Source organism: Arabidopsis thaliana (assembly GCF_000001735.4).
Source record: "Arabidopsis thaliana chromosome 1 sequence".
Taxonomy (NCBI): Eukaryota; Viridiplantae; Streptophyta; class Magnoliopsida; order Brassicales; family Brassicaceae; genus Arabidopsis; species Arabidopsis thaliana.
In genome coordinates, this window is record NC_003070.9 from 15980038 (window position 1) to 15993732 (window position 13695).

General features: G+C 31.8%; 1 protein-coding gene and 2 pseudogenes across 4 annotated transcripts; 1 reads left to right on the plus strand and 2 right to left on the minus strand.

Annotated features, from left to right (window-relative positions):
* Positions 1-97: 97 nt before the first annotated feature.
* On the minus strand, positions 98-3534 carry MLO9 (Seven transmembrane MLO family protein). 2 transcript variants are annotated; one of them, NM_103440.4, is made up of 15 exons: positions 3151-3534; positions 3001-3058; positions 2291-2520; positions 2101-2217; positions 1960-2017; positions 1774-1862; positions 1619-1693; positions 1454-1542; positions 1325-1374; positions 1197-1237; positions 930-1103; positions 681-716; positions 514-581; positions 367-427; positions 98-267 (listed from the first exon to the last, which is right to left on the minus strand). In NM_103440.4, the coding sequence occupies exons 1-15, from the start codon at positions 3289-3291 to the stop codon at positions 172-174; spliced, it is 1383 nt and encodes a 460-aa protein (NP_174980.3). In that variant the 5' UTR covers positions 3292-3534; the 3' UTR covers positions 98-171. The 2 variants fall into 2 exon arrangements, with proteins under 2 accessions (NP_174980.3, NP_001322027.1); NM_001333203.1 differs by lacking the exons at positions 98-267; positions 367-427; positions 514-581; positions 681-716 and having other exon boundaries at positions 865-1103; positions 3151-3451.
* A 5212-nt stretch (positions 3535-8746) lies between these two features.
* Positions 8747-10432, plus strand: AT1G42570 (annotated as a pseudogene). Its single transcript has one exon.
* Positions 10433-11658: 1226 nt separating this feature from the next.
* Positions 11659-12138, minus strand: AT1G42580 (annotated as a pseudogene; the record flags this gene model as incomplete). The annotated part of the gene is made up of 2 exons: positions 11659-11981; positions 12057-12138.
* Positions 12139-13695: the final 1557 nt, after the last annotated feature.

The following is a 13695-nucleotide window of genomic DNA, read 5'->3' on the forward strand; positions in this document are numbered from 1 at the left end:
AGAGAAAAAATCAACTCAAAAATTAAACCCACGTAAGGAATTTATATAATAAATAATAATTACATAGCTAAATCCTATTTTCCAAAAATTGTGTATAGACTATTAAGTAACCAAACTATTAGACTGTTAAATTTGGTCTATCCATAGATTAAAAGGAGAAGCCAATTATTCTCACTTTTCATTCTTTTTCCTCGCCTTCTTATGCCATTGTTCTAATGCTTTTGAAGTTTGCTCATCAAACACTGATCGCTTCATTGTGGATCCCATCTATAAAATATATATTGTAAAAGAATTATGCAATGATAAAACAACTAACTCTATGAAAACATTCAAAGGAAGAAAAAAAGATATATAAATGTTGCATACCTGAGTGACGAGAGCGTAAAGGGGCAATGTGATATAACTGCATAGGAATTGTACTCCCACCCTAAAGCCAAGACCATATATTCAATTTTCACAAACTCGATCGAAAACTTGGTAAAAAAAATTGTTTATGATAATACTATTACTCACCCTAGGCAGACACGAATGATTATAAGGCCAAAATGGTGATGAAAACAGGACCTTAGCCCAAACTCATACTGCAACAAGAATAATTATAACATTATTATAAAAATTTCTAGAAGCAATTAGTACCAACATAAAGTAAAAACTAGAAGAAGAGATTCTGAAAAGTTTACCCATATCCAAAAAAAATAAGTTATCTCAAAAGCATTCTGAAAAGTATCCAAAAAAATAAAATCAGTAATTATACTAAATCATAGGCTTAGGCATTCGGATTTCGGTTCGGATTCAGTTTGGATAATTCGGATGAGGGAGTTTGTTATCCGTTCGGATTATACGACTATTCGGTTCGGTTTTGGTTCGGATGGTGTCGGATTCGGATCACTAAAACATCACATATATCATTCACTTATATAAATTTTCACCTGAAACAGAACGAAGTGGATCATATGAAGTACTAGATCGGGTTTTTCAAACCAAAAATGTTGGTCTGAGACGTTGACAACTGGCATCCCTTGAATTACTGCATGTCTCTCTTGAATCTCCAATGCCATGTACGATATAATGGCTTGTAGCTTTGTTCCTATGGCTAGTGTTAACTTTAAACATAAACCACAATTAGTTCATAAAATGTTCTTTAATCTTTTTGAAGTAAGAATGAGCTTCGTATAGTAGATAAATTAATGACTTACTAGAGGAGGAATCATGGTGATTACGGCAGTAACATACCATCCTATAAAGTTTTTTGTTTTTATATATAGATCAATTATTAGTAAGTCAAGATATCATAATGTAGAAGTACGATAAACTAAAGACTAACCGTGAACATCGAAGAGTAAAAACAACATTACAAAGGCCCAAAGCTCGGGTCTGTCATCATCAGTGGTAGATTTCATTAGAAACAAATAAAGCAAACTAGACTAAAAATGTGAAAGAGGATATGAGTTACCTTATTCCTACAACCACCTTGAAGTCGTCTTCCAAAGATCTTTTGATGTACTTTTGAAAATCAAACTTCATACCAGGTGCCAAATGAACCTAAATACATAGGGTTTTAGAGCAACAAACAATTGGATATTAATGGAGAATTAATGTAAGATATTAATGCACTCACACTTATGAATCCATGTCGCATTGTCAAGTAATCAGACTTCCTCACTGATCTAAGTATTTGACGGAAGAAGCACATCTGAAAATTAACCTCTAGTTCCATTAGATTAGAGATGATAATTGTGCAAGAATAACACTTAGAATTTAAGAAAATCGTACAACGTAGAAGAAGAATTTATTGCTAGCCCAAGAATTGACATGTTCTCGGACAAATGATGTCTCATGTGTGAGTCTAAATCTTGATGGATCTGTATTAAAAAAATAAAAATAGCAAGGACAGTAAAATTTTGATTAGCTAGGACAGTAAAATTTTGATCACCATGCAAAATATAAAGTTCACTCTACCATTCATCATTTCTTGTTCATGGATGACCTCTTGCTCCCATACTTTCCAGCCACGAATCTATGTTTACGAAAAAACGAATTAGTTCAATTAAAATCATCATCAACACATATATACAATGTGAAAAATTTCTACCAATATACCTTGGCTCTTCCAAGCATCATGGTTATAGCACTATATATAACATGGAACACGGCCAAGAAGAATATGAATATATGCACTTGATGTAATGCGTTTAATGATATAAGTGCGACATAATCCTGAAACGATAACAAAATAATAAGTTAATAAAACTACTTAAAACTTTTATGCTGAAACAGTAGTTAATATTACTTTCTTGCAATTTACTGGAGGAGCGTCGGCCAAAGAACGACGTTGAACAGAGTAGAGAATACGCATTGCATGGTCTGTTTTCTTGAGCTTTTTACGATCATCTTCACTAGGTCCATCATATGGACCACAAAAAGACATTGCATGGCCGTATCTTGATGGAACACATATGCTCGCAATGTAGTTTTGGCCAAATGTTAGAAGCAGGGAAATAAATCCCAAAACCATAAGCTCTACAATATGTAACATAATTTTGAGTTAAATATATATATATAGGAACCAAAACTTTTCATGAAAATAATAGGGATACGATCCATCAGTTACATCCCTAACCATACGCTAACCACACGAAAAATTCCATCTTCACTACATAAAAGAAAAGATAGCACTCCAACCAGAAGACCAAAATAGATTGAAGACGAAGACGGTCAAAGAAAATAACAGATTGATTTATTCTGTTAGCGTGTGAGGCTTATCTATTACGGAAATCAACGTGTTTTTCACTTTTTTGATTACTTTGTTAAACTCATATATTGGTTGTGTGGTTTGTAGAGCTTCAATCTGTGTGCTCACTGATATATTTGTATTATCGTCTTTAAATTAATAAAGAAAATATATATATATATATATATATATATATATATATATATATGAACGAAAACAATTGTTCCTTGATTTCAAGAAACCAAAAAAAATAATTTCTATATTGTTACCATTTTTAATCTTCTCAAGAGCTTCAAACAAAGCTTTCTTCTTCTTTCGTTCGAAAACCTACAAGCATGGAATTAAGTGTAACCAAAAAAGTAGCAAATGCAAAGCATATATACATCCATAAGGTATAATGGTGTTCTCTATCAAATCACCTCGCCGACTTTGTGAATGATGAGTTCCAAAATAATGGAGATCAAGATGATAACACCACAAACTGTAGAAACGGCCCAAGTCGGGGTCTGGTCTAGCTGTCTTGGACCTTCGCCACCTCCTCCACCACCACCTCCAGCCATTACTTAAAACCGTGATGATTATCTTTTTATTTTTATTTTTTAGTATGTGTTTGGTATCAGAATTTCAATTTCAAAAGAGAAGAGACAATAAAAATGAAGTCAAAGAGATAGAGAGAATGAAAAGGAAAGGGATGATGTTGCCATTGACGAGCATGCGAAAATAGTAGATAAGAGTGTAGACAAATCCGGTGAGTTATTTTTTAAAAAATATTAATTTTGTTTTTTTTATCAATTTATTGTCTTCCCTATTTTACAGGTTTCCACATTATTTAAGTGGGAATGTATGGAGAAGAACGAGTACGGAATAATTGGTGGAGGAAATTTAGAAGAAAAAAAATGAGAGAATTAAAGAGACGTCGTTAGCAAACTACAATAGACATCATTAAGCAATTGGATTCTAGATATATAGTATTCGTTAGAATAATTAATAAATTAAACTAGCATGCAAAATTAAAAAGCATGTGCAATTAAAATGCTAGTAAGAAGAAAATAAACTGGACAAATCGTCTTTATGTACTACAAAGAATTGTTCCATTTCTTACTGCATAAAATGTAGAAAATAGTGGGAAAAGTGATACCATCGCCTAATTTATACTATTTTAATAGGATATAAGTAAAAAAATCTGTATCATATTACAGAAGACTCGCATCATATTAAAGAGAGACAATTTTTAGAGCTAGGCCCGAACAAAATATTCATTAGATCCGTTTCGACTCAGTTTTTTATTTGATTTGATTCAAAAATCCGAATATCCGTAAGATTTTCAAGCAAATCAAATAGGAAAATATAATATTCGTAAAAATCGATGCAAATAACAAATATTATCCGCTTTGATTCGTATTTTATATATATATATATATATATATATTAGAATATATAATTATGTATATATATAAATATCATAATATAGTTTGTATATTTATATATTTTTGGGTTTATATTTGTAACTTCAGTATTTTTCTTCTTTGGAAATCTTGTGTTTTTATGTTAAGATGTAAGTTTGATCATTTTTCTTTCATGTTAGTGGTATCTTAAACTATCAGGTTTTAGGTCATCTCCAACAACAGTTTCTCAATGAGTAACTGAAGATTAAAAAAATAAAAAGTAATGAAAAAGGTGGAAAGAGAAAGAGATACGTTTCTCATATGAGAAACCCACTTTAATACTTGTGTCTTTATGATTGGTCAGATTTTTTTATTTATAATTTAAAATTTAAATAAATGATTTATTTATTATTAACTGATTAAAAAATATAATTGAGAGACTCACACCATCTTTTTGCGTTGGAGATGCCCTTAGTTTTTAGAATTAGTTTGATGGTATTTTCTTGATCAGTGATATCAAAAATAGTTATGTTCTGTTTTTTGGAACTTATTTTGACATCATGTCAAACAATTTTTTTGAGAAAAATAATTAGATGTATCAAAGCGAATTTCCGCAAATATCACAAAAAAATCTGGATATTCGAATTTTTGGATATTCGGAAATTTTTGGATCAAAATAATTTTTGCCTAACCCGCAAATTAGCATATATTTGTTAGTTTTTTTTAGACATGACCAAAATTAAACCGTAACCGTATTTCGGGCCGTAACCGGACTATTTTCAAACTGTAACCGTATAAAACGGTTAATAACCGTAAGTGTTGACAATAAAAATGGAATAGTTACAGTTAAAAAAAATATACTAACTATACCCGTCAATAAAACGTAACCATATCAAACTCGTAGTTAAAAGTACGGTGAACCGTACGATTAACTACATAGATAACAACATAGTTAAAACCGTAAAAATACAATTTTAAATATTTGTAATACAAAAATATATATCAAATGTTCAGGAAAAGAATTTCAAAAAAGTAAATAATATCGCATATAAAAATAATCTAAAACATACTTTTCATTTTTAAAAGCAATAAAAAAGTCGAATAACCATAAACATATTTAACCGTAATCATTGTAACTGTAACCGTATTCAACCGTAATTGTATCTAAATATAACCATCTTAACCGTATATATAATGGTTAAGGTTACGATTAAAGAAACTTTATAACCGTAACAATGGTCATGCCTAGTTTTCTTATTTAATTGGGTTGTCGAGTTGTAGCCCCACACAATTTCCTTTTTCTTGCCTCAACCCCATCAATGTTGATACTTTATTTGTAACCTTGTAAGTTGTTAAACCCCTAAAATTTGAATTTCGAGTTATAAGAGCAACTCCAATGGTTTAGAACCAATTGGTTTTTAATTTTGAATCTTAGCCTTATTTTAAATTAAAATATTGCTTTTACTAAGTTAAGAAAAGTTAACAAAAACTTAACTAATTTCTACTCCAATGGTTAAGAGCTATTGGTTTCTTAAGAAACAAAAATTTAAATTATTCCAAAACAATGTCTTATAATACACGCAACTACACAAGATGTTTATAATACAATTCAAATCACCGAGGACTTCCAACTAGGCAACTACACAAGATGCTTGTTGACACTATCACAAATCCCTGCAAAATGATGTAAAGACATTACAAAGAGATTGGGGGACTTCCAAATATATGATTGTGGTGAATATGAATTAACAAGGATCACAAAACAATAAAAACATACTTCAGTTTATGTTTATTGTACCTTGCAAAGAATACTGACTAGTTTCTGTTACTAAGGTCACCAAGGGAACAATAATGATATGACAATGATCAACAAGGAAATTGAAATTAGACTAACCCTGTAAGAAGAGCTGTAGTACTATCAATCGCTAGAAGCATAACTTATAAACTTATAGGAGAAATACTTAAACAAAAAGGAAAATTCAAAGCTTGAATAAGTTAAAGAACGAAACTATTCACCTCCTTTTTCATTAACCAATAAAACATGTCATATCAAATTATATTTAAATTATATAATAAAGTAAAGCTATAATTACAAAACAGAAAAAAGGAAACAAAAGATAAATTACATTAACATTAACGTAATTAACGTCGTTAATCTAAACTATTAATAATATTCACACTTACACTAACTTTGTCTTCTCCTCTTTTTTTTATTTTTTTTTTATTTTGTTTATAATTAAATTTAGCAATTGTTTTAAAAAATAAGAAGTTTAATAAAAGGAAACAAAATCTGACATCTTCTCTTTTTTTTTCTTTATATAAATAAATATAGATTAGGGTTAGGTGCTATCTCTTTCTTTTAACTCAACTTATCTTTAGAAGTTCTTTTTAAAAGCACAACAATTTTTTTGAAGAAGGAACAATACTTTATTTTTAAATCATCAAATTCACATAAAGAATTTGGTTATAAATCATCAAATTCAGGTAAATCATCTTCGTTAAAGAAATATTTCTCAAGGCTGATTGTGAACTTATAAAGACAACTAATTATAATTGATATATGTGTGAGTTTTTATGTTAATTCATCTTTCTTTCTGTTATTGAACTTGTTGATTAGGAAACGTTAAGAACAGCCTTCAGATTTTGTGGTTGTTAAACAAAGACGAATTGACAACTTTACGCAAGGTAAAACACAAATATCAATTAACTAATATATATATAATGACAATAATAATAATATTAGATAATTAATTGCAGTTGCAATGGAGAGTAATCATATAAGTGAAGAGTTTTTAGTCGAGGAAAAAGATGACCCAATAAGTGAAAACGAAGCTTCATACAATGAATTTGTAGAAGAAGATGAAATAGCTAACAACGAGGATGATGTTGTAACTGAAGAGGCTACTGCTTCAGAAGCAAATAATGATAATGAGAAGAAATATGAAATATATATTGGAATGGAGTTAATTAAGTTCATATGAAATTGCAGATATAACTTATAAAAAGTATGGAGGTAATCATGGTTTCAATGTAAGAAAACAACGGAGGATGAAAAAAAAGAGAAGGTAGTAAGGCTTCTTTATGTTTGCTCAAAACAAGGATATTGGAAAGAACCTAAGGTCAAAAAATCATATTTACAGCTCATAACACTGAATTTTAAGCGTTTTAAGCCCTTATTTTTCATGCATTTAGCTTAGTTTCATGCATTTTTTCATGCATTCATAGTCCATTTTTCTTCCTTTTCATGATTTGCATTGCATTGCATAGCATATTTGCATTTGGAGTATTTTTCAGGTAAAATAGGTAATTTTGAAATTGATTTGGACATTTCTATCACAAAGAGTGGACTTGCTCGAGTTCGTGCATCAAAGGAAAGACAAGGAACTATGCTCGGGGTACATGCTCGGTCGGACGTTGAGTGGAACACTTGGAAAAAGATTTGAAGCTCCCTGCTCGAGAGGAAGTCGAGTGCATGTCATTCGGGATTTCTACTCGTCCCAAAGTCGAGTGGTGCTGCGCCGCCTTAGCTATTTTGTCTTTTTCCCGATCATGGCTTCCTACGATTTCCTATTAATAAACCTCTTATGCTTTTACCCAAAAGATATTGTCTTTGTCCCCTGTATATTAGGGTTTTCTGAGTTTGTAATCCATTTTCCTGCTATTCTGTTGTGAATTTGAGTTTGATTTCTTCTATAAAGTGGTTCATCTTGCTTAGATCTACATCCTACTTGCTTAGAATGATTTCTGGGTTTTGTCAGATTTCTATGTTTTGTATGATGATGTTCTTCATTGTTCTTGACTAGTGTTCTTCAGAGTTCTTAATGATGGGTTAAGTTTAGGTGGATTCCTCTGTTTCTTTAGCTAGCAAAGTGTTTATATGCATGATTCCCTTCTAAATTAGGATTTCTTAGTGCTATTTCCTTTCTGATCAACTTGAGATTGATCTCAGACTTTCTCCACCCAAAATGTGTTTGATGAAATGTCTGAACCAACGAATTCCAGAGCTTTGTAGATTCTAGCCCAAGAAATTAGATGTTTAGACTGCTTATTGACTTAGCTATGCAATAGATTGTTGCTTAAGGTCTGCTTTGCTATGTTTCATCAATGAGAATTGAAATTAGGAAGTGGTAAAGTTATGAGGATCATTGTCACGAGAGTGGATTGATCTTGTTTTGAATATATTGTCTAGGGATAGCTTGATTGAGTTTGTTAGCTAGCTAAATGGATTGAGGAGTCCTCTAGAACCAACTACCCCATTCTTAAGAGCATTGTTTTGTTTGATTGTTCAAACTTCGTGTTATTGTTTAAGCTGCTTGTTTTGTTTTGTTATTTTGCTCGACTTTCTTGCTCGACCAAAATTAGTATCTTGCTCGGCCGAGTGCTTTCCGTATTTCTTAGTTTCCTCTTTAGTTCACGCATTTGATAGCTCCTGCTCTATAGTTTATTTCTACTAGTATAGTTTCATACCTGAATATGATTTGCATGTTAACATGCTGCTTAGGTTTAGTAGAAATACACCAAACCTACTCACACTTGGCTTAACTTAGTATTTTCTGATTGCATCAAGATTGTTAACAATACACTCATTTGGATTGACACCTTAAATACTACAATGATATGATAGTGTTAGGGAATTGATCTTCGAGATTTACAAACCCGTAAAAATCCTACTATCAACAACCAATAACACGGTGTGGTTCTAATGCTCATATGACTTGCTACTTTCAGAAGACCAAAAAATATAAGGTTGTGTCATTCGAGCCGAACCATAACCATGATTTAGTGAGGACACCTATGAAGCATTTGTTGAAGGGAAATCGAGAATTATCTATCTCTCCAAAACAACATGAAGATGATGCCGAGATGTCAGGGACTTCAGCAAAAGCAACCGTTGAAATGATGAGAATAGAAGTTGGGATCCGAGTAAATCTGTTTTTTTTTTTAAGAAAGATTATCAAAATTAGATATACGGAAAGAGAATGGCAAAAATGGAAAAGAGAGATGTTGGAGCTGTTTTGGAATACTTTCAGAAAAAGAGGGTAATTCGTTTTTTTTATTCAATGCAACTTGATGAGGATGATATGATCACTAATATATTCTGGGTAGATTATCGGTCTATAAGTGATTACAATCTTTTTGGAGATGTCATTTGCTTTGACACAACTTATAAGACCAATGAATATGATAGACCCTTTGCTCCATTTATCGGGGTCAATCATCACATGCAAACAGTTGTGTTTGGTGCTGCTCTCTTATATGATGAAACCAGTGAGTCATATAAGTGGTTTTTCGAGACTATTCTTGGAGCAATTTCTAGAAAACAAACAAAAACAATTTTTACAGACCAATGTGCAGCAATGCCGAATACAATAGTAAATGTATTCCCTGATACAAAACATAGATTATGTGTTAGACATATTTAGCAAAATGATGCGAAGAAGTTGAGTCATGTACTTCGTGGAGCATAACAATTTGCCATGGATTTTGGTAAGTGTGTATATGATCATGAGGAAGAAGAAGACTTGTTATTGGCATGGAGTAATATGCTCCAGAAGCATAACTTGACAAATGATAAATGGTTGAAGAATTTGTTTGAACTGAGAGAAAAATGTGCAATGGTATATGGACGTCATACTTTTACAGCAGATATGGTGAGCACACAACGTAGTAAAAGTATGAATAATATTTTGAAAAAAATACTTGAAGCATAGTTATAACTTGTTGTGCTTCTCTGAACACTCCGAGAGAGTGTTGGAAGATCAACGATATAAGGAATTAGTTGGTGATTTCAATATGATGCATACCTCGCCGGTATTATGTGCTACTGTAGAGATGTTGGAGATGTTGCAACATGCAGAGGAAGTGTATATACCCGAAATTTGTAGCTTGTTCCAGAAACAATACATAGTTATTGGTGATTATGTTGCCAACAAGGTTAGTAAGTCTGAGATGGTATATAAATATAAAGTATCTTATCGTGGTGTATCACAGGAGCATTTGGTTAATTATGATGTTTCAAACAAGACGATATGTTGTTGTTGCATGAAGTTTAGTTTTGCTGCGATTTTATGTCGTCATGCATCGAAAGTGTTGGACAAGAAGAATGTTAGAAGAATCCCATCTACCTACATTCTAAATCGATGGAGTAAAGAGGCAAAAGCACAAAAAATATCTTCTTATCATTCAGAGTCACCTGATGAGACAGTCAAGCAATCGATTGGAAATCAATATAGCCATATATGTCGTACTTTCCGTGAGACTACATATGTTGCTGATGATCATATAGAATTGACGTTGTGTGCAAAATGAAGATGCCATTATGTTGCTTAAAAAATTAGAGGGAAAAAGGAGCTTTTAAAATATAATGCATGGATGCTCCAAACTTGAGATGTTGAATTTGTGGAAGAAGAAAAAGAAGAAGAAGAAGAAAAAGACAAGGATGTTTCAAATGCACGTGGGGTAAAGAGAAAGCTCCTGTTGGACGACCAAAAGACAAAAAAATCGGATCCCATGGTCGTTTTATGAGTGTTCTTGAAATGAAAAAATCAGCGTACCTCAAAACAATCAAGTAATGCAACAACAAAGAAAAAGTTATTATTTCAGGTACTTGATATAATATATATCATATTAGTTTATGTCTAATTTTCATCAAAATGTGAGTTAATCTATTTATACTAACTCTTACTTGAAATTGCTAAATACTTCAGAACTCTACCCAATTATGAGTCGTAACCACCAACCCGACCTTACAAAATGGATCATTTTTTTCACAAGTGTTCTAGGTAAATACTTAATTTCTTACTATTTATATTTGAATTATTTGTTATTATTTTAATAATTTAAAATCTTATATTTTGTAGGAATTTGACCAAAGTTATGGAGGTTCATTATAAAGTTTTGTTATATTGCTTCTTCTTTTTTGTTCTCCAAAATATTATATATGCTAGATTGAATTTTTTCTTCTCTTGTAGAATCACAAAATCACATTCGTATTTTTTTTTTTAATTTTCTTCTAGATTAAACTTTTTTGCTCTTTTATATTATTTTCTCTCATATTTGTATTTGCAAAAATTCTGTCGCCATTATTAAACTTCTTGTTTTTAAAATAATTGCTAAATTTAATTATAAACAAAATTAAAAAATAAAAAGAAGAGGAGAAGACGACGTTAATGTAAGTGTGAATAAAAATATTTTGTTTCCTTTTATATGTTTTGTAATTATAGTTTTAATTTATTATGTAATTTAAGTATAATTTTATATGGCATGTTTTTATTAGTTAATGGAAAAGAGGTGAATAAATGGGTTCACCCCTCGGGGTGAACTCAAGTTTCGTTCATAAGTTAAATCGAATTCTTTCAGTTTAAAAATTGATTACCATGCTCAAGCATTACAAAGATAAAATAAATAAAAAAAATAAAAAGAAGACTTAATTATGACACATGAAACTAAAATGTTGTAACAGAGAGTGAATTAAAACTATAAGTTTGACAACATCTCATTGATTAGCTTGTTCATGAGAGTCACTTCTATATCAGTAAGTGGCTATTTTTTGGCGAAGAGAGATTCTAACAATTTGGTCTTCGATAACCTTTCTTTCTTTTCAAAATCCTCCTTCTCTTGCTCTCGATCCTTCTGCCTTAGCTCCCAATCCTTCTGCTTTATCTCCCCAATAGACTGAATCTCCAACATTACATTCCCTTTGTCTTCCACAGTTGTTGTCTTACTCACAACCTTTTTTGCTTTCGCTTTTGAAGCTTTAACACCAATAGGACGAGAAATTTCTCTATCTGCTTCATGGGTTTGTGGCTGGGAGGTTAAAAGTTGTGTAGCCTTGTCACATTTTCTTCTTTTGGACATTACACTTTCTTTAGTAGAAAGAGCGGAGAGCCAATTCTGTTCAAAGCGAAGCACTGTCTAAGCATGCTCAAGGGTGAACTTACCATGTTCGCTGTTGTAGATTTCATGTGCACTTAACATCATTGTCATTCTGTCCACTAGATTTCTGTTTTGTTGCAGCTTCATAGCTCCGTACAAACTTGCCTACACCTTCATTTTAGTCCATCTCTGCTTTATGTGACTCATCTCTCTCTTATCCACACCATTGAGCTTTGGACTTGCTCCATCATAGGCAACAATATGTGATCAAAAGGAATAACCTTTTTGTTCATTGCCTTTTATCGCATCCTTACTTGTGTTGACTGACGAGCTCCAAGTCTTCACTACCGACCATTTCCTTCTCTCTCTTTTCACCTTAGGCGTGTGTTCAGCTTAGCTTGGAGGGTCAGTACATTGTGTATTAAAGACAGGAACATCTTCATACAGATTGGTTTCCAGATTGTAAACCTCTTGTTGACTAGTTAAGAGGTTCATGAAGCCTGATCCATATACTAGTTTGGTGTGTGTTGTGGGTGTGTTAATGGTTTTTGGTTACGTGTTTAAATAACAAGAGGAAGAGTTTGTTTTTGGTGTGTGTTAATGATTTATGGTTAGGAGTTTTTCAAAATTAATGGTGTGTGTTTAAATGTGACATAACAAGCAACTAGCAAGTATCAACCACACACAATCAATGGTGCACTAAAGACTGATGTAGACAAAATAATCAAAGCCTAGTTTCTATTTTAAAAATTAAGCAAACTATCCTATTTAAGCAATCACAACAGACAACAAGCATTCAATAAAATAAGTATATAGTCAGCTAATATAATTAAAGGACCTAAAAAATTTGAATTGTCGGAGACTTATAACATTTATCAATCAACCACATTCATCCTAATCGTTATTTCATATAAGTCACAAACAATGTAGATTAAAGGTCATTAACTAGTAATCCAACAACCAATTCAAGAAACATGCAACTCTTAAGATAACAACCTGTTTTCAGACAGATGAGAGGTTCTAAGAGTATTCAAACCATGATGCTTCTTAGATAGTTCCTCAACCTTCAAGGAAGAATGACAGAACCTCCCCATTTAATTAAACCCTTGAAAGACAAATGTAAGGGATCCAACATATAAGGTAAGAGCTTTCACATACCATCATAGTAAGAGGAAGCCTCAGCCAATCTACACTCATTGTCTCATTGTATTCAAAATAAAGATGGCAGTCCTCACCAAAGCTCCTAAAATCGAGAAACAAACAGACAAAGTATCAACCAAATTCTTATTATTGATACCCATAACCGATTAAAGTTTTGCAAAAGATCAGACCGAAAATAGAGAAATATATCTAATTCAAGCAATCATTTAACATCATATGAACCATAATATTTTTTATTGCTTATTACTCACATTTTCGAACCCTAATTTGGTTTGAAAAAGACATGGTAACAACATAGAACACTAAGGGGGTGTTATTGGTTTGTGATTTATATGAATTTTTGCTACCATCAATTCCCAATTGTGAAAACCCCCAATTTTTTAAACATGCATAAACCCCCAATTTTTGAAACATGCATAAACCCTAATTTACGAGCTACAAGTGAAAACAGAGAGAAATCACATAGATTCATACCATTAAACATGCAGATTATGATAACAGCAGCTCAAACAAGTAATTCCGACTTGCAATTTCTCTCAATTC

Bases quoted from the DNA above. Each gene is read 5' to 3' on its own strand.
- MLO9 (NM_103440.4), bottom strand. From the start codon at position 3,291: ATGGCTGGAGGTGGTGGTGGAGGAGGTGGCGAAGGTCCAAGACAGCTA. The intron at 2,521-3,000 runs GTAACAATATAG...TACATATTGTAG, and splicing joins TCTTGAGAAGATTAAAAATG to AGCTTATGGTTTTGGGATTT. The intron at 1,375-1,453 runs GTAACTCATATC...TGATGATGACAG, and splicing joins AAGGTGGTTGTAGGAATAAG to ACCCGAGCTTTGGGCCTTTG.